This window comes from Oncorhynchus masou, unplaced genomic scaffold (genome assembly GCF_036934945.1).
Source record: "Oncorhynchus masou masou isolate Uvic2021 unplaced genomic scaffold, UVic_Omas_1.1 unplaced_scaffold_2157, whole genome shotgun sequence".
In the NCBI taxonomy this organism is placed as follows: Eukaryota; Metazoa; Chordata; class Actinopteri; order Salmoniformes; family Salmonidae; genus Oncorhynchus; species Oncorhynchus masou.
The window spans coordinates 3,756-27,500 of NW_027008634.1; the positions used below are offsets into that span (position 1 = coordinate 3,756).

At 52.1% G+C, this 23,745-nt stretch overlaps 1 protein-coding gene across 1 annotated transcript in view; it reads right to left on the bottom strand.

Annotated features, from left to right (window-relative positions):
• Positions 1-1,484: 1,484 nt before the first annotated feature.
• LOC135533016 (polypeptide N-acetylgalactosaminyltransferase 16-like) overlaps positions 1,485-23,745 on the bottom strand; it is a gene marked incomplete at its 3' end in the record, with an annotated part of 54,963 nt that continues 32,702 nt past the window's right edge. The window contains exons 5-9 of the mRNA XM_064960418.1: positions 21,802-21,867; positions 14,153-14,274; positions 3,100-3,187; positions 2,899-2,983; positions 1,485-1,588 (exon numbers count right to left, since the gene is read on the bottom strand). Of these exons, the coding sequence (XP_064816490.1) occupies positions 1,485-1,588; positions 2,899-2,983; positions 3,100-3,187; positions 14,153-14,274; positions 21,802-21,867 (465 nt within the window). The remainder of the gene's footprint in view (positions 1,589-2,898; positions 2,984-3,099; positions 3,188-14,152; positions 14,275-21,801; positions 21,868-23,745) is intronic.

The window sequence follows — 23,745 nt, forward strand, 5'->3', positions numbered from 1 at the left end:
AACATGATATGAAGAAAATGCAGTCTATTTCAGAAGAACAGAATAACATACTCTGAGTTGTCCTTATGTTAGGGTCCTGGTGTGGCTATGCCAAATGACTGCGGGTATTATTTGATAGTATGAAGAATACAATTGAACAAAGCTGAATAAAATATAAATATTTTCTCCAAACGATGAATGAGGGAACACGTGGATATTCTGTGTTAACAAAGAAACAGGTGCTCTGTCTGCTTCACTTATTCGTGTCACTTTCGTTGTGATACAAACGTTGGGGCAAAATGTTTTGATTTTTTAATACATTCATGAAGGGACTCTAATGACGATTAAAAAAAATATTTGAAAAAAGTAACATGAAAGGCATGCGCAGGCTGTACACACTTCATCAGTCTCTCATTCACAGTTTGATAATATTCTCACGCCTAAAATATCCCAGCAGCATCCCCCTTGTGTGACCGTTATCCTGAAAGAATCCCTGCCTTTTGTGGCCAAAGTGACCTTTATACCCTGAATATAATAATTATAACTCCCTTCTCCCGGCTGCTGTGCTCCAAAGCAACTCTCTCAGATATCTCCATTCTCATTAGCCATAGCCCGTCACGTGCTCGGGTCCTTCTCACATGTATTTCATCTAAGAAGTGAAGGCTACAAGTGAATGAAGACAGACACATCAGGGACGCAACTGAGCGTGTCCACATTTAGTCAGCCAACAAGCCTAACAAGCAGCAAAAGCACTAGCCTATGTCAATCTACTCTACCCCCATAGTACAAAAGTTGGCCTAATTCTATTGGTCAACTTGTCCTTCTGTGCCAGAAATAAATATTCCAAACATACTCTGGGACAGTTGTGGCATGCGATAGATACCACATTAATACAACTACCAGCATTCAATATATATATATTTTTTAAAGTAATTGTCTTTACAAATATACCAAATAATATATGTGTGAAATTAGTTTGGATTTAGAATGGACCATTATCTGTCTCAGAACAGGGGGAATAATACATGTCATCTATGCACTTAAATAGCAGATGGAGGACGCTTTCCCCCCGCAGTTCATTTTCATGCCAGCCAGGTAGGCTCTACTCCGGTTGCAAAGAGTTGAGAGAGGAAATATAGTAAGGCTATAGAAAGCAGATGGGATCCTCCTCTTTTTAACAGAGGCCATCACTCTGTCTTCTCTCGCAATTGCATAGCCTATAGAAATGTTGGGCAACATGGGCAACATGAGCTCTCATGAAGTGTTTGATTACATTTGCATTGATGTCAGAGTGATTAGAGGGACAATAGAGTGCTGAGTACCAGGCAGTTAGCCAGTTTGATAGGCTACTAATGACCATCAGCAGCGTCAGAGCTCTAAAATTAGATGAAGGTATAGGACAATTTAAAAAAAAAATATCTCTAGATATCTAATCAGATGGGACCGAGACGATCTCAGTGAATTAAAACAAAAGTCAAGCACGCACACACACTCAGTGATCTCACCAAAGTTCTCTCCTCCCCAGATGTCCATGTGAGTGTCGTACTGCCCCAGGTGGTTGAACCAGCTCTTGTCCATCACAAAGATCCCTCCTGCAATCACTGGAGTTCTGTAGCAGAGAACACAGGAGGACTGACTGTCTGACACACACAGGAGGACAGACTGTCTGACACACACAGGAGGACAGAGGACAGACTGTCTGACACACACAGGAGGACAGAGGACAGACTGTCTGACACACACAGGAGGACAGACTGCCTGACACACACAGGAGGACAGAGGACAGACTGTCTGACACACACAGGAGGACAGAGGACAGACTGTCTGACACACACAGGAGGACAGAGGACAGACTGTCTGACGCACACATATTGAGACTGGTGTTTTGCGGGTACTATTTAATGAAGCTGCCAGTTGAGGACTTGTGAGGCGTCTGTTTCTCAAACGAAACTCTCTAATGTACTTGTCCTCTTGCTCAGTTGTGCACCGGGGCCTCCCACTCCTCTTTCTATTCTGGTTAGAGCCCGTTTGCGCTGTTCTGTGAAGGGAGTAGTACACAGCGTTGTACGAGATCTTCAGTTCCTTGCCACATTCTCTCATGGAACAGCCTTCATTTCTCAGAACGAGAAAAGACTGATGCGTCTCAGAAGAAAGTTCTTTGTTTCTGGCCATTTTGAGCCTGTAATCGAACCCATAAATGCTGATGCTCCAGATACTCAAGTAGTCTATAGAACGCAGTTTTAGTGCTTCTTTAATCAGACCAACAGTTTTCAGCTGTGCTAACATAATTGCAAAAAGGGTTTTCTAATGATCAATTAGCCTTTTAAAATGATCAACTTGGATTAGCTAACACAACGTGTCATTGGAACACAGGAGTTGATGGTACTATGGAAAGAAGTGTTAAATGCAATATTCACCTTGTGATTCGTAGATATTTTACTGGCCCATACAGGAGAGACAAAGGAGGAAGAGTGGGGACCACCACAATATAACTACTGTAATTACCTGATAGGCAGAGTGGGGACCAATACAATATAACTACTGTAATTACCTGATAGGCAGAGTGGGGACCAATACAATATAACTACTGTAATTACCTGATAGGCAGAGTGGGGACCAATACAATATAACTACTGTAATTACCTGATAGGCAGAGTGGGGACCACCACAATATAACTACTGTAATTACCTGATAGGCAGAATGGGGACCAATACAATATAATTACTGTAATTACCTGATAGGCAGAATGGGGACCAATACAATATAATTACTGTAATTACCTGATAGGCAGAATGGGGACCAATACAATATAATTACTGTAATTACCTGATAGGCAGAGTGGGGACCAATACAATATAACTACTGTAATTACCTGATAGGCAGAGTGGGGACCAATACAATATAACTACTGTAATTACCTGATAGGCAGAGTAGGATCATTCCTGGACATCTTCTGTTCGATGGGAATCTGTTCCCATTTAAAGTGTAAACTCCAGTCAAACCCTGAGAGAAAAGAGAGAGAGAAAATGTACGAGATGGCAAGTGAAAGTGACTGCTGTGCGTGGTTGTGTTTACGAGGATAGTACCCACAGGTCAGAGGTTGTGTTCTGAGTACTGACCTCCCCTCAAGTCAGCTGAAGCTGCCAAGTAGGCAAAGTTATCCAGGCTGATGACATCGATGATGGGGCTGACCACCCGGGTACGGTCCTGGGAAGAGGAGAGAGAGACAGGGACACAGGGCACGGTCACGCATAATGACGAAGGTGCATAAAGATGGCGGCCCCCCGTGTCCTCACCACAAACGCCTCGTTTGCTACGTTTGCCGTATTGTACATTTCTCTCCGTTCCTCTGTTTTTTTTACATTTTAAATCAGCATTAGTACAGTATACATGATCCCAGTTCTAGCTCCTAGACGGAGTCCATTAGAGGAAAAACCCCTCAACAGTAGACTCTGCTGATTGACTGGCACATTGAACCATGTCGCACGCCGTAGTTTACCCACTCTGTGCGCAGTGCTCAACGATGACGTCATATCTGAACGTCTTTATGCACTTGTACCGTTAGATACAGTTTGACTTTATTTCGGCCGTCATTGAGGGGGATTGACAGATTTTTTTATATTTTTTTTAAATGTATTTTTTATTTCACCTTTATTTAACCAGGTAGGCTAGTTGAGAACAAGTTCTCATTTAAAACTGCGACCTGGCCAAGATAAAGCAAAGCAGTGCAACACATACAACAACAGAGTTACACATGGAGTAAACAAACATACAGTCAATAATAAAGTTTCCTCCAGTGGGGAGATGTGGGGATTGAACCCTGTTCTCCGGTGGGGAGATGTGGGGAGAGAACGCTGTTCTCCGGTGGGGAGAGAACCCTGTTCTCCGGTGGGGAGAGAACCCTGTTCTGTTCTCCGGTGGGGAGAGAACCCTGTTCTGTTCTCCGGTGGGGAGAGAACCCTGTTCTGTTCTCCGGTGGGGAGGGAACCCTGTTCTGTTCTCCGGTGGGGAGAGAACCCTGTTCTCCGGTGGGGAGAGAACCCTGTTCTCCGGTGGGGAGAGAACCCTGTTCTGTTCTCCGGTGGGGAGAGAACCCTGTTCTCCGGTGGGGAGAGAACCCTGTTCTCCGGTGGGGAGAGAACCCTGGCCTCCGGTGGGGAGAGAACCCTGGCCTCCGGTGGGGAGAGAACCCTGTTCTCCGGTGGGGAGAGAACCCTGTTCTCCGGTGGGGAGGGAACCCTGTTCTGTTCTCCGGTGGGGAGGGAACCCTGTTCTCCGGTGGGGAGAGAACCCTGTTCTGTTCTCCGGTGGGGAGGGAACCCTGTTCTCCGGTGGGGAGAGAACCCTGTTCTGTTCTCCGGTGGGGAGGGAACCCTGTTCTCCGGTGGGGAGAGAACCCTGTTCTGTTCTCCGGTGGGGAGGGAACCCTGTTCTCTGGTGGGGAGAGAACCCTGGCCTCCGGTGGGGAGAGAACCCTGGCCTCCGGTGGGGAGAGAACCCTGGCCTCCGGTGGGGAGGGAACCCTGTTCTCCGGTGGGGAGAGAACCCTGGCCTCCGGTGGGGAGAGAACCCTGTTCTCCGGTGGGGAGAGAACCCTGGCCTCCGGTGGAGAGAGAACCCTGTTCTCCGGTGGGGAGAGAACCCTGGCCTCCGGTGGGGAGAGAACCCTGGCCTCCGGTGGGGAGAGAACCCTGGCCTCCGGTGGGGAGGGAACCCTGGCCTCTGGTGGGGAGGGAACCCTGGCCTCCGGTGGGGAGGGAACCCTGGCCTCCGGTGGGAGGGAACCCTGGCCTCCGGTGGGGAGGGAACCCTGTTCTCCGGTGGGGAGGGAACCCTGGCCTCCGGTGGGGAGGGAACCCTGTTCTCCGGTGGGGAGAGAACCCTGGCCTCCGGTGGGGAGAGAACCCTGTTCTCCGGTGGGAGAGAACCCTGGCCTCCGGTGGGGAGGGAACCCTGTTCTCCGGTGGGAGAGAACCCTGGCCTCCGGTGGGGAGAGAACCCTGTTCTCCGGTGGGGAGAGAACCCTGTTCTCCGGTGGGGAGAGAACCCTGGCCTCCGGTGGGGAGAGAACCCTGGCCTCCGGTGGGGAGAGAACCCTGGCCTCCGGTGGGGAGGGAACCCTGGCCTCTGGTGGGGAGGGAACCCTGGCCTCCGGTGGGGAGGGAACCCTGGCCTCCGGTGGGGAGGGAACCCTGGCCTCCGGTGGGGAGGGAACCCTGTTCTCCGGTGGGGAGGGAACCCTGTTCTCCGGTGGGGATTGAACCCTGGCCTCCGGTGGGGATTGAACCCTGGCCTCCGGTGGGGAGATGTGGGGATTGAACCCTGGCCTCCGGTGGGGATTGAACCCTGGCCTCCGGTGGGGATTGAACCCTGGCCTCCGGTGGGGAGATGTGGGGATTGAACCCTGGCCTCCGGTGGGGATTGAACCCTGGCCTCCAGTGGGGATATGTGGGGATTGAACCCTGGCCTCCGGTGGGGAGATGTGGGATTGAACCCTGGCCTCCAGTGGGGAGATGTGAAGATTGAACCCTGGCCTCCAGTGGGGAGATGTGAAGATTGAACCCTGGCCTCCAGTGGGGAGATGTGGGGATTGAACCCTGGCCTCCAGTGGGGAGAGGAGTATGTTTAAGAACTGGGGGCATTACTGCTAGACCACAGGCTCTGCCAACCAGAAGATGAGAAAGTAAGAATTTGCATATAAAAAAAGAAAATATTCAAACCAGTAAATTTGTGCTTAGTATTTTTTTTCTTTGACAACTGTGGTATAAGCAGGATAAACAGCTTAAACAAACGCAACGCAAAACCTGTCTGTTATTCTGGTTGCAGAGTGTGTAGCCGTACCTTTAGCTAGTTGGCAAGCCAGGGCTGAGAACGCTGCCACTGAGCATGGCCATGGAACATAACGAACCAACGACTGGATCGCGTCTTTAAAATATCGGACTAAACGAACCAACGACTGGATCGCGTCTTTAAAATATCAGACTAAACGAACCAACGACTGGGTTGCATCTTTAAAATATCAAACTAAACGAACTAACGACTGGGTCGCGTCCGTAAATATCAAACTAAACGAACCAACGACTGGGTCGCGTCCGTAAATATCAAACTAAACGAACTAATGACTGGGTCGCGCCCGTAAATATCAAACTAAACGAACCAACGACTGGGTCGCGTCCGTAAATATCAAACTAAACGAACTAACGACTGGGTCGCGTCCGTAAATATCAAACTAAACGAACCAACGACTGGGTCGCGTCCGTAAATATCAAACTAAACGAACTAACGACTGGGTCGCCTCTCTAGCAACTAAAACTTAAACATAAGAAAGTATGAATTCTCTTATAAAAATAACCCTGGAGGAGACGCAGCACAGAGGAGTGCTGCTGGTACTTGGTCTGACAGCTTCCCTCATCAGTAACAGGAACCCTGGAGGAGACGCAGCACAGAGGAGTGCTGCTGGTACTTGGTCTGAAAGCTTCCCCTCATCAATAACAGGAACCCTGGAGGAGACGCAGCACAGAGGAGTGCTGCTGGTACTTGGTCTGAAAGCTTCCCCTCATCAGTAACAGGAACCCTGGAGGAGACGCAGCACAGAGGAGTGCTGCTGGTACTTGGTCTGAAAGCTTCCCTCATCAGTAACAGGAACCCTGGAGGAGACGCAGCACAGAGGAGTGCTGCTGGTACTTGGTCTGAAAGCTTCCCTCATCAGTAACAGGAACCCTGGAGGAGACGCAGCACAGAGGAGTGCTGCTGGTACTTGGTCTGAAAGCTTCCCTCATCAGTAACAGGAACCCTGGAGGAGACGCAGCACAGAGGAGTGCTGCTGGTACTTGGTCTGAAAGCTTCCCTCATCAGTAACAGGAACCCTGGAGGAGACGCAGCACAGAGGAGTGCTGCTGGTACTTGGTCTGAAAGCTTCCCTCATCAGTAACAGGAACCCTGGAGGAGACGCAGCACAGAGGAGTGCTGCTGGTACTTGGTCTGAAAGCTTCCCTCATCAGTAACAGGAACCCTGGAGGAGACGCAGCACAGAGGAGTGCTGCTGGTACTTGGTCTGAAAGCTTCCCTCATCAATAACAGGAACCCTGGAGGAGACGCAGCACAGAGGAGTGCTGCTGGTACTTGGTCTGAAAGCTTCCCCTCATCAGTAACAGGAACCCTGGAGGAGACGCAGCACAGAGGAGTGCTGCTGGTACTTGGTCTGAAAGCTTCCCCTCATCAGTAACAGGAACCCTGGAGGAGACGCAGCACAGAGGAGTGCTGCTGGTACTTGGTCTGAAAGCTTCCCCTCATCAGTAACAGGAACCCTGGAGGAGACGCAGCACAGAGGAGTGCTGCTGGTACTTGGTCTGAAAGTGTGTGTTTGGGTGGGTGTGTGTGTGTGTTTGGGAGTGTGTGTTTGGGAATGTGTGAGTGTGTGTGTGTGTGTTTGGGAATGTGTGAGTGTGTGTGTGTGTGTTTGGGAGTGTGTGTGTGTGTGTTTGGGAGTGTGTGTGTGTGTTTGGGAGTGTGTGTTTGGGAATGTGTGAGTGTGTGTGTGTGTAACAGGAATGTGTGTTTGGGAGTGTGTGTGACTGTTTGGTAGTTGTGTTTGGGAAGCTTCCCTGTCAAGTAACAGGTGTGTGTGTGTTTGGGAATGTGTGAGTGTGTGTGTGTGTTTGGGAGTGTGTGTGTGTGTTTGGGAGTGTGTGTGTGTGCACAGAGGAGTGTGTGTTTGGGAATGTGTGAGTGTGTGTGTGTGTTTGGGAATGGTGTTTGGGAGAGGTGTGTGTTTGGGACTTGGTGTGTGTGTTTGGGAGTGTGTGTGTGTGTGTGTTTGGGAGTGTGTGTTTGGGAATGTTTGGGAGTGTGTGTGTGTGTGTTTGGGAATGTGTGTTTGGGAGTGTGTGTGTGTTTGGGAGTGTGTGTGTGTGTTTGGGAGTGTGTGTGTGTGTGTTTGGGAGTGTGTGTTTGGGAATGTGTGAGTGTGTGTGTGTGTGGTTTGGGAATGTGTGAGTGTGTGTGTGTGTGTTGGTGTGTGTGTGTGTTTGTGAGTGTGTGTGTGTGTGTTTGGGAGTGTGTGTTTGGGAATGTGTGAGTGTGTGTGTGTGTGTTTGGGAATGTGTGAGTGTGTGTGTGTGTGTTTGGGAGTGTGTGTGTTTGGGAGTGTGTGTGTGTGTGTTTGGGAGTGTGTGTTTGGGAATGTGTGTTTGGGAGTGTGTGTTTGGGAATGTGTGTTTGGGAGTGTGTGTTTGGGAGTGTGTGTTTGGGAGTGTGTGAGTGTGTGTTTGGGAGTGTGTGTGTGTGTGAGTTTGGGAATGTGTGTTTGGGAGTGTTTGTTTGGGAATGTGTTTTTGGGAATGTGTGTTTGGGAGTGTGTGTTTGGGAGTGTGTGTTTGGGAATGTGTGTTTGGGAGTGTGTGTTTGGGAGTGTGTGTTTGGGAGTGTGTGTTTGGGAATGTGTGTTTGGGAGTGTGTGGGAATGTGTGTTTGGGAGTGTGTGTTTGGGAGTGTGTGTTTGGGAGTGTGTGAGTGTGTGGGAATGTGTGTTTGGGAGTGTGTGTGAGTGTGTGTTTGGGAATGTGTGTTTGGGAGTGTGTGTTTGGGAGTGTGTGTTTGGGAGTGTGTGTTTGGGAGTGTGTGTGTGAGTTTGGGAATGTGTGTTTGGGAGTGTGTGTTTGGGAGTGTGTGAGTGTGTGGGAATGTGTGTTTGGGAGTGTGTGTGAGTGTGTGTTTGGGAGTGTGTGTTTGGGAGTGTGTGGGAGTGTGTGTTTGGGAGTGTGTGTGTGTGTGTGAGTGTGTGTTTGGGAGTGTGTGTTTGGGAGTATGTGTTTGGGAGTGTGTGAGTGTGTGTTTGGGAGTGTGTGAATGTGTGTTTGGGAGTGTGTGTTTGTGAGTGTGTGTTTGGGAGTGTGTGAGTGTGTGTTTGGGAGTGTGTGTTTGGGAATGTGTGAGTGTGTGTTTGGGAGTGTGTGAATGTGTGTTTGGGAGTGTGTGTTTGGGAATGTGTGTTTGGGAGTGTGTGATTGGGAATGTGTGTTTGGGAGTGTGTGTTTGGGAGTGTGTGATTGGGAATGTGTGTTTGGGAGTGTGTGTGAGTGTGTGTTTGGGAGTGTGTGTTTGGGAGTGTGTGAGTGTGTGGGAATGTGTGTTTGGGAGTGTGTGAGTGTGTGTTTGTGAGTGTGTGTTTGGGAGTGTGTGAGTGTGTGTTTGTGAGTGTGTGTTTGTGAGTCAGTGTGTGTGTGTGTGTATCTTACGAAGGATTAGCTTTACAAAGGGAAAATCAAACAGACTGTTTCCAATTAGAGCCCTGACTGCTTCCCCAAGGGCTCCATATTCCCTATATAGTGCACTACTTTAGACCAGAGCCCTATTCCCTATATAGTGCACTACTTTAGACCAGAGCCCTATTCCCTATATAGTGCACTACTTTAGACCAGAGCCCTATTCCCTATATAGTGCACTACTTTAGACCAGAGCCCTATCCCTATATAGTGCACTACTTTAGACCAGAGCCCTATTCCCTATATAGTGCACTACTTTAGACCAGAGCCCTATTCCCTATATAGTGCACTACTTTAGACCAGAGCCCTATTCCCTATATAGTGCACTACTTTAGACCAGAGCCCTATTCCCTATATAGTGCACTACTTTAGACCAGAGGCCTATTCCCTATATAGTGCACAACTTTAGACCAGAGCCCTATTCCCTATATAGTGCACTACTTTAGACCAGAGCCCTATTCCCTATATAGTGCACTACTTTAGACCAGAGCCCTATTCCCTATATAGTGCACTACTTTAGACCAGGCCCATAGGGCACCATTTGGGATGCAGTTCTTGTTCTTTGCATAGAGAGATTGAACCCAGTGTGAACTCTGTGGTGTTGGTAGTTAAGCAATGCAGAGGAGAGGAGAGGAGAGGAGAGGAGAGGAGAGGAGAGGAGAGGGAGAGGAGAGGAGAGGGAGAGAGAGAAGAGAGAAGAGGAGAGGAGAGGAAGGAGAGGAGAGGAGAGGGAGAGGAGAGGAGAGGAGAGGAGAGGAGAGGAGAGGAGAGGAGAGGAGAGGAGAAGAGAAGAGGAGAGGAGAGGAGAGGAGAGGAGAGGAGAAGAGCGGAGGGGAGGGGAGGGGAAAGGAGAAGAGAGAGGAGAAGGAGGGGTGGGGAGAAGAGAGTTTGAAACAACACTTAGCCAGCATTGTGAAGAGCCCCTCTCAACAGCTTGAAACAATATTAATTTTATAGGGCTATTTAATGATCACTCTGATCTCTCAAAGCAAGAGGACACTTCCAAATGGATATCAATAATGTCATAATCTCTCTCTCTTTCTCCCATCTCTTTTTCCCTCCCTCTTCCTTTCTCCCCCTTTCCCCCCTCTCTTTCTCTCTCCCCCATCTCTTTCTCCCTCCCTCTCCCTTTCTCCCTTTCTCCCCCATCTCTTTCTCTCTCCCTCTCCCACCCCTCCCTCTCCCTCTCTCCCCCTCCCTCTCCCTCTCTCCCCCTCTCCCTCTCTCCTCCCTCTCCCTCTCTCCCCCCTCTCCCTCTCTCCCCCTCTCCCTCTCTCCCCCCCTCCCTCTCTCCCCCTCTCCCTCTCCCTCTCTCCCCCTCTCCCTCCCTCCCTCCCTCTCCCTCTCTCCCCCTCTCCCTCTCTCCCCCTCTCCCTCTCTCCCCCTCTCCCTCTCTCCCCCCCTTTCCCTCTCCCTCTCTACCCCCCTTCCTATATGCATTTCTCCTTAGTTTTCCTTCCATCATCACGGTGTAATGTCACATTCAGCCCCAGCACAGTTCTGTATTCGGGGGCATATGCAGGAGAGAAGGGACAGTCACAGTCCTCTGTCGGACCTAAAGGTCGTTATCGTGTTTGTTTTTCTGAACCCTGTGTCACATTCCTCCAGCCATTCCTCTCTGGGTGATGTGATGCCAGAGATAGAGGCCTGATGTTGTCCCCAGACTGACTGCAAAGAGAGGAGGACCGTGGTTATCTCTGGTGCTCTGAAACATGTCTGGAGGGAAGGAGGAAGCTCATTGAGTCCCAGATGCCCCGTAGCAGAGAAGTGATTGGGAGAATGATAATGAAACGGTGGTGTAGACTCTGATGGGATGTACTGGGAGATTACACAGATCCCCTGAAAGAATTAGAAGACAAAACACAATGTTGATAAACTCCCATATCTACTGGGTGAAATATCAGTGTGCATCACAGCAGCAGGATGTGTGACCTGTTGCCACAAAAGGGCTTTTTAAAATTATTTTTCAGTTTTGTTTATTATCCATTTCACTTGCTTCGGCAATAAAGCCCCCTTACATTGGAAATTGAGAGGTGTTGAGGTGGGGAGTGAGGGAGAGAGAGGTGTTGAGGTGTTGACGTGGGGAGTGATGGAGAGAGAGGTGTTGAGGTGGGGAGTGAGGGAGAGAGAGGTGTTGAGGTGGGGAGGGAGAGAGAGGTGTTGAGGTGATGGAGAGAGAGAGGTGTTGAGGTGGGGAGTGAGGGAGAGAGAGTGGTGTTGAGGTGGGGTGTGAGGGAGAGAGAGAGGTGTTGAGGTGGGGAGTGAGGGAGAGAGAGGTGTTGAGGTGGGGAGTGAAGGAGAGAGAGGTGTTGAGGTGGGGAGTGATGGAGAGAGAGGTGTTGAGGTGGGGAGTGATGGAGAGAGATGTGTTGAGGTGGGGAGTGAGGGAGATAGAGGTGTTGAGGATGCGGAGTGAGGGAGAGAGAGAGGTGTTGAGGTGGGGAGTGATGGAGAGAGAGAGGTGTTGAGGTGGGGAGTGAGGGAGAGAGAGGTGTTGAGGTGGGGAGTGATGGAGAGAGAGGTGTTGAGGTGGGGAGTGAGGGAGAAAGAGGTGTTGAGGTGGGGGAGTGATGGAGAGAGAGGTGTTGAGGTGGGGAGTGATGGAGAGAGAGGTGTTGAGGTGGGGAGTGAGGAGAGAGAGGTGTTGAGGTGGGGAGTGAGGGATAGAGGTGTTGAGGTGGGGAGTGAGGGAGAGAGAGGTGTTGAGGTGGGGAGTGAGGGAGGGAGAACTGTGTTGGGGTGGGGAGGGAGGGAGAACTGTGTTGGGGTGTGGAGGGAGGGAGAACTGTGTTGGGGTGGGGAGGGAGGGAGGGAGGGAGAACTGTGTTGGGGTGGGGAGGGAGGGAGGGAGAACTGTTTTGGGGTGGGGAGGGAGGGAGAACTGTTTTGGGGTGGGGAGTGAGAACTGTGTTGGGGTGGGGAGGGAGGGAGAACTGTGTTGGGGTGGGGAGGGAGGGAGAACTGTGTTGGGGTGGGGAGTGAGAACTGTGTTGGGGTGGGGAGGGAGGGAGGGAGGGAGAACTGTGTTGGGGTGGGGAGGGAGAACTGTGTTGGGGTGGGGAGGGAGGGAGTGAGAACTGTGTTGGGGTGGGGAGGGAGGGAGGGAGAACTGTTATGGGGTGGGGGGGGAGGGAGAACTGTGTTGGGGTGGGGAGGGAGGGAGGAGAACTGTTTTGGGGTGGGGAGGGAGGAGAACTGTGTTGGGGTGGGGAGGGAGGGAGAACTGTGTTGGGGTGGGGAGGGAGGGAGAACTGTGTTGGGGTGGGGAGGGAGGGAGGGAGAACTGTGTTGGGGTGGGGAGGGAGTGAGGGAGAACTGTGTTGGGGTGGGGAGGGAGGGAGGGAGAACTGTGTTGGGGTGGGGAGGGAGGGAGGGAGAACTGTTTTGGGGTGGGGAGGAGGGAGAACTGTGTTGGGGTGGGGAGGGAGTGAGGGAGAACTGTGTTGGGGTGGGGAGGGAGGGAGTGAGAACTGTGTTGGGGTGGGGAGGGAGGGAGGGAGAACTGTGTTGGGGTGGGGAGGGAGGGAGGGAGAACTGTGTTGGGGTGGGGGGAGGGAGGGAGGGAGAACTGTGTTGGGGTGGGGAGGGAGGGAGGGAGAACTGTGTTGGGGTGGGGAGGGAGGGAGTGAGAACTGTGTTGGGGTGGGGAGGGAGTGAGGGAGAACTGTGTTGGGGTGGGGAGTGAGAACTGTGTTGGGGTGGGGAGGGAGGGAGAACTGTGTTGGGGTGGGGAGGGAGGGAGGGAGAACTGTGTTGGGGTGGGGAGGGAGGGAGGGAGAACTGTGTTGGGGTGGGGAGTGAGAACTGTGTTGGGGTGGGGAGGGGAGGGAGAACTGTGTTGGGGTGGGGAGGGAGGGAGAACTGTTTTGGGGTGGGGAGGGAGGGAGAACTGTTTTGGGGTGGGGAGGGAGGGAGAACTGTGTTGGGGTGGGGAGGGAGGGGGAGGGAGAACTGTGTTGGGGTGGGGAGTGAGAACTGTGTTGGGGTGGGGAGGGAGGGAGGGAGAACTGTGTTGGGGTGGGGGAGTGAGAACTGTGTTGGGGTGGGGAGGGAGGGAGTGAGAACTGTGTTGGGGTGGGGAGGGAGGGAGGGAGAACTGTGTTGGGGTGTGGAGGGAGGGAGGGAGAACTGTGTTGGGGTGGGGAGGGAGGGAGGGAGAACTGTGTTGGGGTGGGGAGGGAGGGAGAAGAGAAGTGTTATGGGAGCAGCTGTGAAGGTCAGAACAGTGAAGCCTCTCTGGAGAGAACAGGACATGGAGCCAGGCACAACACAGCCAGGCCAGGAGTGACTGATGAGGGTCTCTTTACAAAAAGCAAGTCACTCCCTCACAGGGATGTGAATATGTGTATGTGGGTGTGTATAAGAAAGAGAGAGAGAGAGAGAGAAGAGAAAGACAGAGGGCCATGCCAGCTGTTATATGCTGAGAGATGATTATGTGTCTAATTTAAGAGTGTGACTGACAGACAGAGGATGGAGTGTACCAGCTGACCCTACATGGGCAGGAGCCTTCACTGTGTGTGTGTGTGCGTGTGTGTGCGCGCATGTGTGTGTGTGCGTGTGTGTGTGTGGTGTGTGTGTGGCATGTGTGGTGTGTGTGTGTGGTGTGCATGGGCGTGTGGTGTGTGTGTGTGTGGTGTGTGGTGAGTGTGTGCGGTGTGTGTGTGTGTGGTGTGCGTGTGTGGTGTGTGTGTGTGTGGTGTGTGTGTGTGGTGTGCGTGTGCGTGCGTGCGTGTGCGTGTGTGTGTGTGTGGTGTGTGGTGTGTGGTGAGTGTGTGCGGTGTGTGTGTGTGTGGTGTGCGTGTGCGTGTGTGGTGTGTGTGTGTGTGGTGTGTGTGTGTGGTGTGCGTGTGCGTGCGTGCGTGTGCGTGTGTGTGAGTGTGTGTGTGTGGTGTGTGGTGTGTGTGTGTACCTCTTTGACCCTCTGTATCATGGGCTGAAGCCAGTCAGTGTTGACCTCACAGTGGCTGTCCAGGAAGGTCAGGATTGGGGCGGAGGCAGCTCCCGCCCCTCGTACCCGGGACCGGATCAGACCTGGGAGGAACACAGACAAAATCACCAATCAGGAGAGGCTGTAGTGTGAGGCAGTCAGAACGGCCCAGAGGGCAGGAGCCTCTCTCCTGATTCAGTAGTGTGAGGCAGTCAGAACGGCCCAGAGGTAGGAGCCTCTCTCCTGATTCAGTAGTGTGAGGCAGTCAGAACGGCCCATAGGGTAGGAGCCTCTCCTGATTCAGTAGTGTGAGGCAGTCAGAACGACCCAGAGGGTAGGAGCCTCTCTCCTGATTCAGTAGTGTGAGGCAGTCAGAACGACCCAGAGGGTAGGAGCCTCTCCTGATTCAGTAGTGTGAGGCAGCCAGAACGGCCCAGAGGGTAGGAGCCTCTCTCCTGATTCAGTAGTGTGAGGCAGTCAGAACGGCCCAGAGGGTAGGAGCCTCTCCTGATTCAGTAGTGTGAGGCAGTCAGAACGGCCCAGAGGGTAGGAGCCTCTCTCCTGATTCAGTAGTGTGAGGCAGTCAGAACGGCCCAGAGGGTAGGAGCCTCTCCTGATTCAGTAGTGTGAGGCAGTCAGAACGGCCCAGAGGGCAGGAGCCTCTCCTGATTCAGTAGTGTGAGGCAGTCAGAACGACCCAGAGGGCAGGAGCCTCTCCTGATTCTGTAGTGTGAGGCAGTCAGAACGGCCCAGAGGGTAGGAGCCTCCCCTGATTCTGTAGTGTGAGGCAGTCAGAACGGCCCAGAGGGTAGGAGCCTCTCCTGATTCAGTAGTGTGAGGCAGTCAGAACGACCCAGAGGGTAGGAGCCTCTCCTGATTCAGTAGTGTGAGGCAGTCAGAACGACCCAGAGGGTAGGAGCCTCTCCTGATTCAGTAGTGTGAGGCAGTCAGAACGACCCAGAGGGTAGGAGCCTCTCCTGATTCAGTAGTGTGAGGCAGTCAGAACGACCCAGAGGGTAGGAGCCTCTCCTGATTCAGTAGTGTGAGGCAGTCAGAACGGCCCAGAGGGTAGGAGCCTCTCCTGATTCAGTAGTGTGAGGCAGTCAGAACGGCCCAGAGGGTAGGAGCCTCTCTCCTGATTCAGTAGTGTGAGGCAGTCAGAACGGCCCAGAGGGTAGGAGCCTCTCTCCTGATTCAGTAGTGTGAGGCAGTCAGAACGACCCAGAGGGTAGGAGCCTCTCTCCTGATTCAGTAGTGTGAGGCAGTCAGAACGGCCCAGAGGGCAGGAGCCTCTCCTGATTCAGTAGTGTGAGGCAGTCAGAACGGCCCAGAGGGTAGGAGCCTCTCTCCTGATTCAGTAGTGTGAGGCAGTCAGAACGGCCCAGAGGGTAGGAGCCTCTCCTGATTCAGTAGTGTGAGGCAGTCAGAACGGCCCAGAGGCAGGAGCCTCTCCTGATTCAGTAGTGTGAGGCAGTCAGAACGACCCAGAGGCAGGAGCCTCTCCTGATTCTGTAGTGTGAGGCAGTCAGAACGGCCCAGAGGGTAGGAGCCTCCCCTGATTCTGTAGTGTGAGGCAGTCAGAACGGCCCAGAGGGTAGGAGCCTCTCCTGATTCAGTAGTGTGAGGCAGTCAGAACGACCCAGAGGGTAGGAGCCTCTCCTGATTCAGTAGTGTGAGGCAGTCAGAGCGACCCAGAGGGTAGGAGCCTCTCCTGATTCAGTAGTGTGAGGCAGTCAGAACGACCCAGAGGGTAGGAGCCTCTCCTGATTCAGTAGTGTGAGGCAGTCAGAACGACCCAGAGGGTAGGAGCCTCTCCTGATTCAGTAGTGTGAGGCAGTCAGAACGGCCCAGAGGGTAGGAGCCTCTCCTGATTCAGTAGTGTGAGGCAGTCAGAACGGCCCAGAGGGTAGGAGCCTCTCTCCTGATTCAGTAGTGTGAGGCAGTCAGAACGGCCCAGAGGGTAGGAGCCTCTCTCCTGATTCAGTAGTGTGAGGCAGTCAGAACGACCCAGAGGGTAGGAGCCTCTCTCCTGATTCAGTAGTGTGAGGCAGTCAGAACGGCCCAGAGGGCAGGAGCCTCTCTCCTGATTCAGTAGTGTGAGGCAGTCAGAACGGCCCAGAGGGTAGGAGCCTCTCCTGATTCAGTAGTGTGAGGCAGTCAGAACGACCCAGAGGGTAGGAGCCTCTCCTGATTCAGTAGTGTGAGGCAGTCAGAACGGCCCAGAGGGTAGGAGCCTCTCCTGATTCAGTAGTGTGAGGCAGTCAGAACGGCCCAGAGGGTAGGAGCCTCTCTCCTGATTCAGTAGTGTGAGGCAGTCAGAACGGCCCAGAGGGTAGGAGCCTCTCCTGATTCAGTAGTGTGAGGCAGTCAGAACGGCCCATAGGGCAGGAGCCTCTCCTGATTCAGTAGTGTGAGGCAGTCAGAACGGCCCAGAGGGCAGAAGCCTCTCCTGATTCAGTAGTGTGAGGCAGTCAGAACGGCCCAGAGGGTCAGGAGCCTCTCCTGATTCAGTAGTGTGAGGCAGTCAGAACGGCCCATAGGGTAGGAGCCTCTCCTGATTCAGTAGTGTGAGGCAGTCAGAACGGCCCAGATGTTAATTGATTGAAGGGTAGGAGCCTCTCCTGATTCAGTAGTGTGAGGCAGTCAGAACGGCCCAGAGGGTAGGAGCCTCTCCTGATTCAGTAGTGTGAGGCAGTCAGAACGACCCAGAGGGCAGGAGCCTCTCTCCTGAGTCAGTAGTGTGAGGCAGTCAGAACGGCCCAGAGGGTAGGAGCCTCTCTCCTGATTCTGTAGTGTGAGGCAGTCAGAACGGCCCAGAGGGTAGGAGCCTCTCTCCTGATTCTGTAGTGTGAGGCAGTCAGAACGGCCCAGAGGGTAGGAGCCTCTCCTGATTCAGTAGTGTGAGGCAGTCAGAACGGCCCATAGGGTAGGAGCCTCTCCTGATTCTGTAGTGTGAGGCAGTCAGAACGGCCCATAGGGTAGGAGCCTCTCCTGATTCTGTAGTGTGAGGCAGTCAGAACGACCCAGAGGGCAGGAGCCTCTCCTGATTCAGTAGTGTGAGGCAGTCAGAACGGCCCAGAGGGTAGGAGCCTCTCCTGATTCAGTAGTGTGAGGCAGTCAGAACGGCCCATAGGGTAGGAGCCTCTCCTGATTCTGTAGTGTGAGGCAGTCAGAACGGCCCATAGGGTAGGAGTCCCTCAGAACCCTGATTCAGTAGTGTGAGGCAGTCAGAACGGCCCAGAGGGTAGGAGCCTCTCCTGATTCAGTAGTGTGAGGCAGTCAGAACGGCCCAGAGGGTAGGAGCCTCTCCTGATTCAGTAGTGTGAGGCAGTCAGAACGACCCAGAGGGCAGGAGCCTCTCCTGATTCAGTAGTGTGAGGCAGTCAGAGTCCGGCCCATAGGGTAGGAGCCTCTCTCCTGATTCAGTAGTGTGAGGCAGTCAGAACGGCCCATAGGGTAGGAGCCTCTCTCCTGATTCAGTAGTGTGAGGCAGTCAGAACGGCCCAGAGGGCAGGAGCCTCTCTCCTGATTCAGTAGTGTGAGGCAGTCAGAACGGCCCAGAGGGCAGGAGCCTCCCTCTCCTGATTCAGTAGTGTGAGGCAGTCAGAACGGCCCAGAGCCCGGCAGGAGCCTCTCTCCTGATTCAGTAGTGTGAGGCAGTCAGAACCACCCAGAGGGTAGGAGCCTCTCTCCTGATTCAGTAGTGTGAGGCAGTCAGAACGGCCCAGAGGGTAGGAGCCTCTCTCCTGATTCAGTAGTGTGAGGCAGTCAGAACGGCCCAGAGGGTAGGAGCCTCTCTCCTGATTCAGTAGTGTGAGGCAGTCAGAACGGCCCAGAGGGTAGGAGCCTCTCTCCTGATTCAGTAGTTTGAGGCAGTCAGAACGGCCCAGAGGGTAGGAGCCTCTCCTGATTCAGTAGTGTGAGGCAGTCAGAACGGCCCAGAGGGTAGGAGCCTCTCTCCTGATTCAGTAGTGTGAGGCAGTCAGAACGGCCCAGAGGGCAGGAGCCTCTCTCCTGATTCAGTAGTGTGAGGCAGTCAGAACGGCCCAGAGGGCAGGAGCCTCTCCTGATTCAGTAGTGTGAGGCAGTCAGAACGGCCCAGAGGGTAGGAGCCTCTCCTGATTCTGTAGTGTGAGGCAGTCAGAACGGCCCAGAGGGTAGGAGCCTCTCCTGATTCTGTAGTGTGAGGCAGTCAGAACGACCCAGAGGGTAGGAGCCTCTCCTGATTCAGTAGTGTGAGGCAGTCAGAACGGCCCAGAGGGTAGGAGTCTCTCCTGATTCAGTAGTGTGAGGCAGCCAGAACGGCCCAGAGGGCAGGAGCCTCTCCTGATTCAGTAGTGTGAGGCAGTCAGAACGGCCCAGAGGGTAGGAGCCTCTCTCCTGATTCAGTAGTGTGAGGCAGTCAGAACGGCCCAGAGGGCAGGAGCCTCTCTCCTGATTCAGTAGTGTGAGGCAGTCAGAACGACCCAGAGGGTAGGAGCCTCTCCTGATTCAGTAGTGTGAGGCAGTCAGAACGACCCAGAGGGTAGGAGCCTCTCCTGATTCAGTAGTGTGAGGCAGTCAGAACGACCCAGAGGGTAGGAGCCTCTCCTGATTCAGTAGTGTGAGGCAGTCAGAACGACCCAGAGGGTAGGAGCCTCTCCTGATTCAGTAGTGTGAGGCAGTCAGAACGGCCCAGAGGGTAGGAGCCTCTCCTGATTCAGTAGTGTGAGGCAGTCAGAACGGCCCAGAGGGTAGGAGCCTCTCTCCTGATTCAGTAGTGTGAGGCAGTCAGAACGGCCCAGAGGGTAGGAGCCTCTCTCCTGATTCAGTAGTGTGAGGCAGTCAGAACGACCCAGAGGGTAGGAGCCTCTCTCCTGATTCAGTAGTGTGAGGCAGTCAGAACGGCCCAGAGGGCAGGAGCCTCTCTCCTGATTCAGTAGTGTGAGGCAGTCAGAACGGCCCAGAGGGTAGGAGCCTCTCCTGATTCAGTAGTGTGAGGCAGTCAGAACGACCCAGAGGGTAGGAGCCTCTCCTGATTCAGTAGTGTGAGGCAGTCAGAACGGCCCAGAGGGTAGGAGCCTCTCCTGATTCAGTAGTGTGAGGCAGTCAGAACGGCCCAGAGGGTAGGAGCCTCTCCTGAGTCAGTAGTGTGAGGCAGTCAGAACGGCCCAGAGGGTAGGAGCCTCTCCTGATTCAGTAGTGTGAGGCAGTCAGAACGGCCCAGAGGGTAGGAGCCTCTCTCCTGATTCTGTAGTGTGAGGCAGTCAGAACGGCCCAGAGGGTAGGAGCCTCTCTCCTGATTCAGTAGTGTGAGGCAGTCAGAACGACCCAGAGGGCAGGAGCCTCTCCTGATTCAGTAGTGTGAGGCAGTCAGAACGGCCCAGAGGGCAGGAGCCTCTCTCCTGATTCTGTAGTGTGAGGCAGTCAGAACGGCCCAGAGGGTAGGAGCCTCTCCTGATTCAGTAGTGTGAGGCAGTCAGAACGGCCCAGAGGGCAGGAGCCTCTCCTGATTCAGTAGTGTGAGGCAGTCAGAACGGCCCAGCTAGAGGGTAGGAGCCTCTCCTGATTCAGTAGTGTGAGGCAGTCAGAACGGCCCAGAGGGTAGGACCTCTCCTGATTCAGTAGTGTGAGGCAGTCAGAACGGCCCAGAGGGTAGGAGCCTCTCCTGATTCAGTAGTGTGAGGCAGTCAGAACGGCCCATAGGGCAGGAGCCTCTCCTGATTCAGTAGTGTGAGGCAGTCAGAACGGCCCAGAGGGTAGGAGCCTCTCCTGATTCAGTAGTGTGAGGCAGTCAGAACGGCCCAGAGGGTAGGAGCCTCTCCTGATTCAGTAGTGTGAGGCAGTCAGAACGGCCCAGAGGGTAGGAGCCTCTCCTGATTCAGTAGTGTGAGGCAGTCAGAACGGCCCAGAGGGCAGGAGCCTCTCCTGATTCAGTAGTGTGAGGCAGTCAGAACGGCCCAGAGGGTAGGAGCCTCTCCTGATTCAGTAGTGTGAGGCAGCCAGAACGACCCAGCCAAACAACACTGAACCAGGCGTGAGAGGCCCTGCTGTCCCAAACATCGCTCTCTGATGTGAATAAGACTCTTGCAAGGCCACTTGGCCTGACGGAGTAATAGGACACGTTCTCACTGACCAGCTGGCAAGAGTTCTTCACAGACATCTTGAACATCTTGTCCCAGCCTGTATTCCCAAGGATCTCCTTCCAGAGAGACATTAGGGACTGTAACATACTCTATTTATATTTCACGGAATCATGGCTCTTTTGGGATATAGGACATCAGGTAACCTGTAGCCAAGAAAGCAACTGAGCTAAACGACTACAGAGCCACTACAGTAGTGAGTCATTTAACAGACTCTCTGATCCAGAGCCACTACAGTAGTGAGTCATTTAACAGACTCTCTGATCCAGAGCCACTTAAGCTAGTGAGTCATTTAACAGACTCTCTGATCCAGAGCCACTTAAGCTAGTGAGTCATTTAACAGACTCTCTGATCCAGAGCCACTACAGTAGTGAGTCATTTAACAGACTCTCTGATCCAGAGCCACTTAAGCTAGTGAGTCATTTAACAGACTCTCTGATCCAGAGCCACTTAAGCTAGTGAGTCATTTAACAGACTCTCTGATCCAGAGCCACTACAGTAGTGAGTCATTTAACAGACTCTCTGATCCAGAGCCACTTAAGCTAGTGAGTCATTTAACAGACTCTCTGATCCAGAGCCACTACAGTAGTGAGTCATTTAACAGACTCTCTGATCCAGAGCCACTACAGTAGTGAGTCATTTAACAGACTCTCTGATCCAGAGCCACTACAGTAGTGAGTCATTTAACAGACTCTCTGATCCAGAGCCACTACAGCAGTGAGTCATTTAACAGACTCTCTGATCCAGAGCCACTACAGCAGTGAGTCATTTAACATACTCTCTGATCCAGAGCCACTTACAGTAGTGAGTCATTTAACAGACTCTCTGATCTAGAGCCACTACAGTAGTGAGTCATTTAGCAGACTCTCTGATCCAGAGCCACTACAGTAGTGAGTCATTTAACAGACTCTCTGATCCAGAGCCACTACAGCAGTGAGTCATTTAACATACTCTCTGATCCAGAGCCACTTACAGTAGTGAGTCATTTAACAGACTCTCTGATCAGAACCACTAATCTAACAGCCACTACAGTAGTGAGTCATTTAGCAGACTCTCTGATCCAGAGCCACTACAGTAGTGAGTCATTTAACAGACTCTGATCCAGAGCCACTTACAGTAGTGAGTCATTTAACAGACTCTCTGATCCAGAGCCACTACAGTAGTGAGTCATTTAGCAGACTCTCTGATCCAGAGCCACTACAGTAGTGAGTCATTTAACAGACTCTCTGATCCAGAGCCACTACAGTAGTGAGTCATTTAACAGACTCTCTGATCCAGAGCCACTTACAGTAGTGAGTCATTTAGCAGACTCTCTGATCCAGAGCCACTTACAGTAGTGAGTCATTTAGCAGACTCTCTGATCCAGTGAGTCATTTAACAGACATTTTTATATCGATTTTTTATTTTGTACTTTTGAATGACACTTATATGTGTCATTCAACAGTTATTTATTTATTTACAAACACACACTTTCTTCACAAATGTTAATTGATTGAATTTGACACTCACCCTCTCGGCGGCCGTTCCTCAGGCAGCGTACTTTGGGGATCTGGGAGAGCAGCTGGCAGTCCTCAGCTGGAACCAGAGAGGATGTCTCGTTAGAAACACGCACGCACGCATGCGCGCACACACACACACACACACACACACACACACACACACACACACACACACACACACACACACACACACACACACACACACACACACACACACACACACACACACACACACACACACACACACACACCTTCACTGATCTGACAGCCCGGCTAGAGTCCTGTATCAGAACCACTAATCTAACAGCCCAGCTAGAGTCCTGTATCAGAACCACTAATCTAACAGCCCAGCTAGAGTCCTGTATCAGAACCACTAATCTAATAGCCCGGCTAGAGTCCTGTATCAGAACCACTAATCTAACAGCCCAGCTAGAGTCCTGTATCAGAACCACTAATCTAACAGCCCAGCTAGAGTCCTGTATCAGAACCACTAATCTAACAGCCCAGCTAGAGTCCTGTATCAGAACCACTAATCTAACAGCCCGTCTAGAGTCCTGTATCAGAACCACTAATCTAATAGCCTGGCTAGAGTCCTGTATCAGAACCACTAATCTAACAGCCCAGCTAGTCCTGTATCAGAACCACTAATCTAACAGCCCAGCTAGAGTCCTGTATCAGAACCACTAATCTAACAGCCCAGCTAGAGTCCTGTATCAGAACCACTAATCTAACAGCCCAGCTAGAGTCCTGTATCAGAACCACTAATCTAACAGCCTGGCTAGAGTCCTGTATCAGAACCACTAATCTAACAGCCCAGCTAGAGTCCTGTATCAGAACCACTAATCTAACAGCCCAGCTAGAGTCCTGTATCAGAACCACTAATCTAACAGCCCGGCTAGAGTCCTGTATCAGAACCACTAATCTAACAGCCCGGCTAGAGTCCTGTATCAGAACCACTAATCTAACAGCCCAGCTAGAGTCCTGTATCAGAACCACTAATCTAACAGCCCGTCTAGAGTCCTGTATCAGAACCACTAATCTAACAGCCCAGCTAGAGTCCTGTATCAGAACCACTAATCTAACAGCCCAGCTAGAGTCCTGTATCAGAACCACTAATCTAACAGCCCGTCTAGAGTCCTGTATCAGAACCACTAATCTAACAGCCCAGCTAGAGTCCTGTATCAGAACCACTAATCTAACAGCCCAGCTAGAGTCCTGTATCAGAACCACTAATCTAACAGCCCGGCTAGAGTCCTGTATCAGAACCACTAATCTAACAGCCCAGCTAGAGTCCTGTATCAGAACCACTAATCTAACAGCCCAGCTAGAGTCCTGTATCAGAACCACTAATCTAACAGCCCAGCTAGAGTCCTGTATCAGAACCACTAATCTAACAGCCCAGCTAGAGTCCTGTATCAGAACCACTAATCTAACAGCCCGGCTAGAGTCCTGTATCAGAACCACTAATCTAACAGCCCAGCTAGAGTCCTGGATCAGAACCACTAATCTAACAGCCCAGCTAGAGTCCTGTATCAGAACCACTAATCTAACAGCCCAGCTAGAGTCCTGTATCAGAACCACTAATCTAACAGCCCAGCTAGAGTCCTGTATCAGAACCACTAATCTAACAGCCCGGCTAGAGTCCTGTATCAGAACCACTAATCTAACAGCCCAGCTAGAGTCCTGTATCAGAACCACTAATCTAACAGCCCAGCTAGAGTCCTGTATCAGAACCACTAATCTAACAGCCCAGCTAGAGTCCTGTATCAGAACCACTAATCTAACAGCCCGGCTAGAGTCCTGTATCAGAACCACTAATCTAACAGCCTGGCTAGAGTCCTGTATCAGAACCACTAATCTAACAGCCCAGCTAGAGTCCTGTATCAGAACCACTAATCTAACAGCCCAGCTAGAGTCCTGTATCAGAACCACTAATCTAACAGCCCAGCTAGAG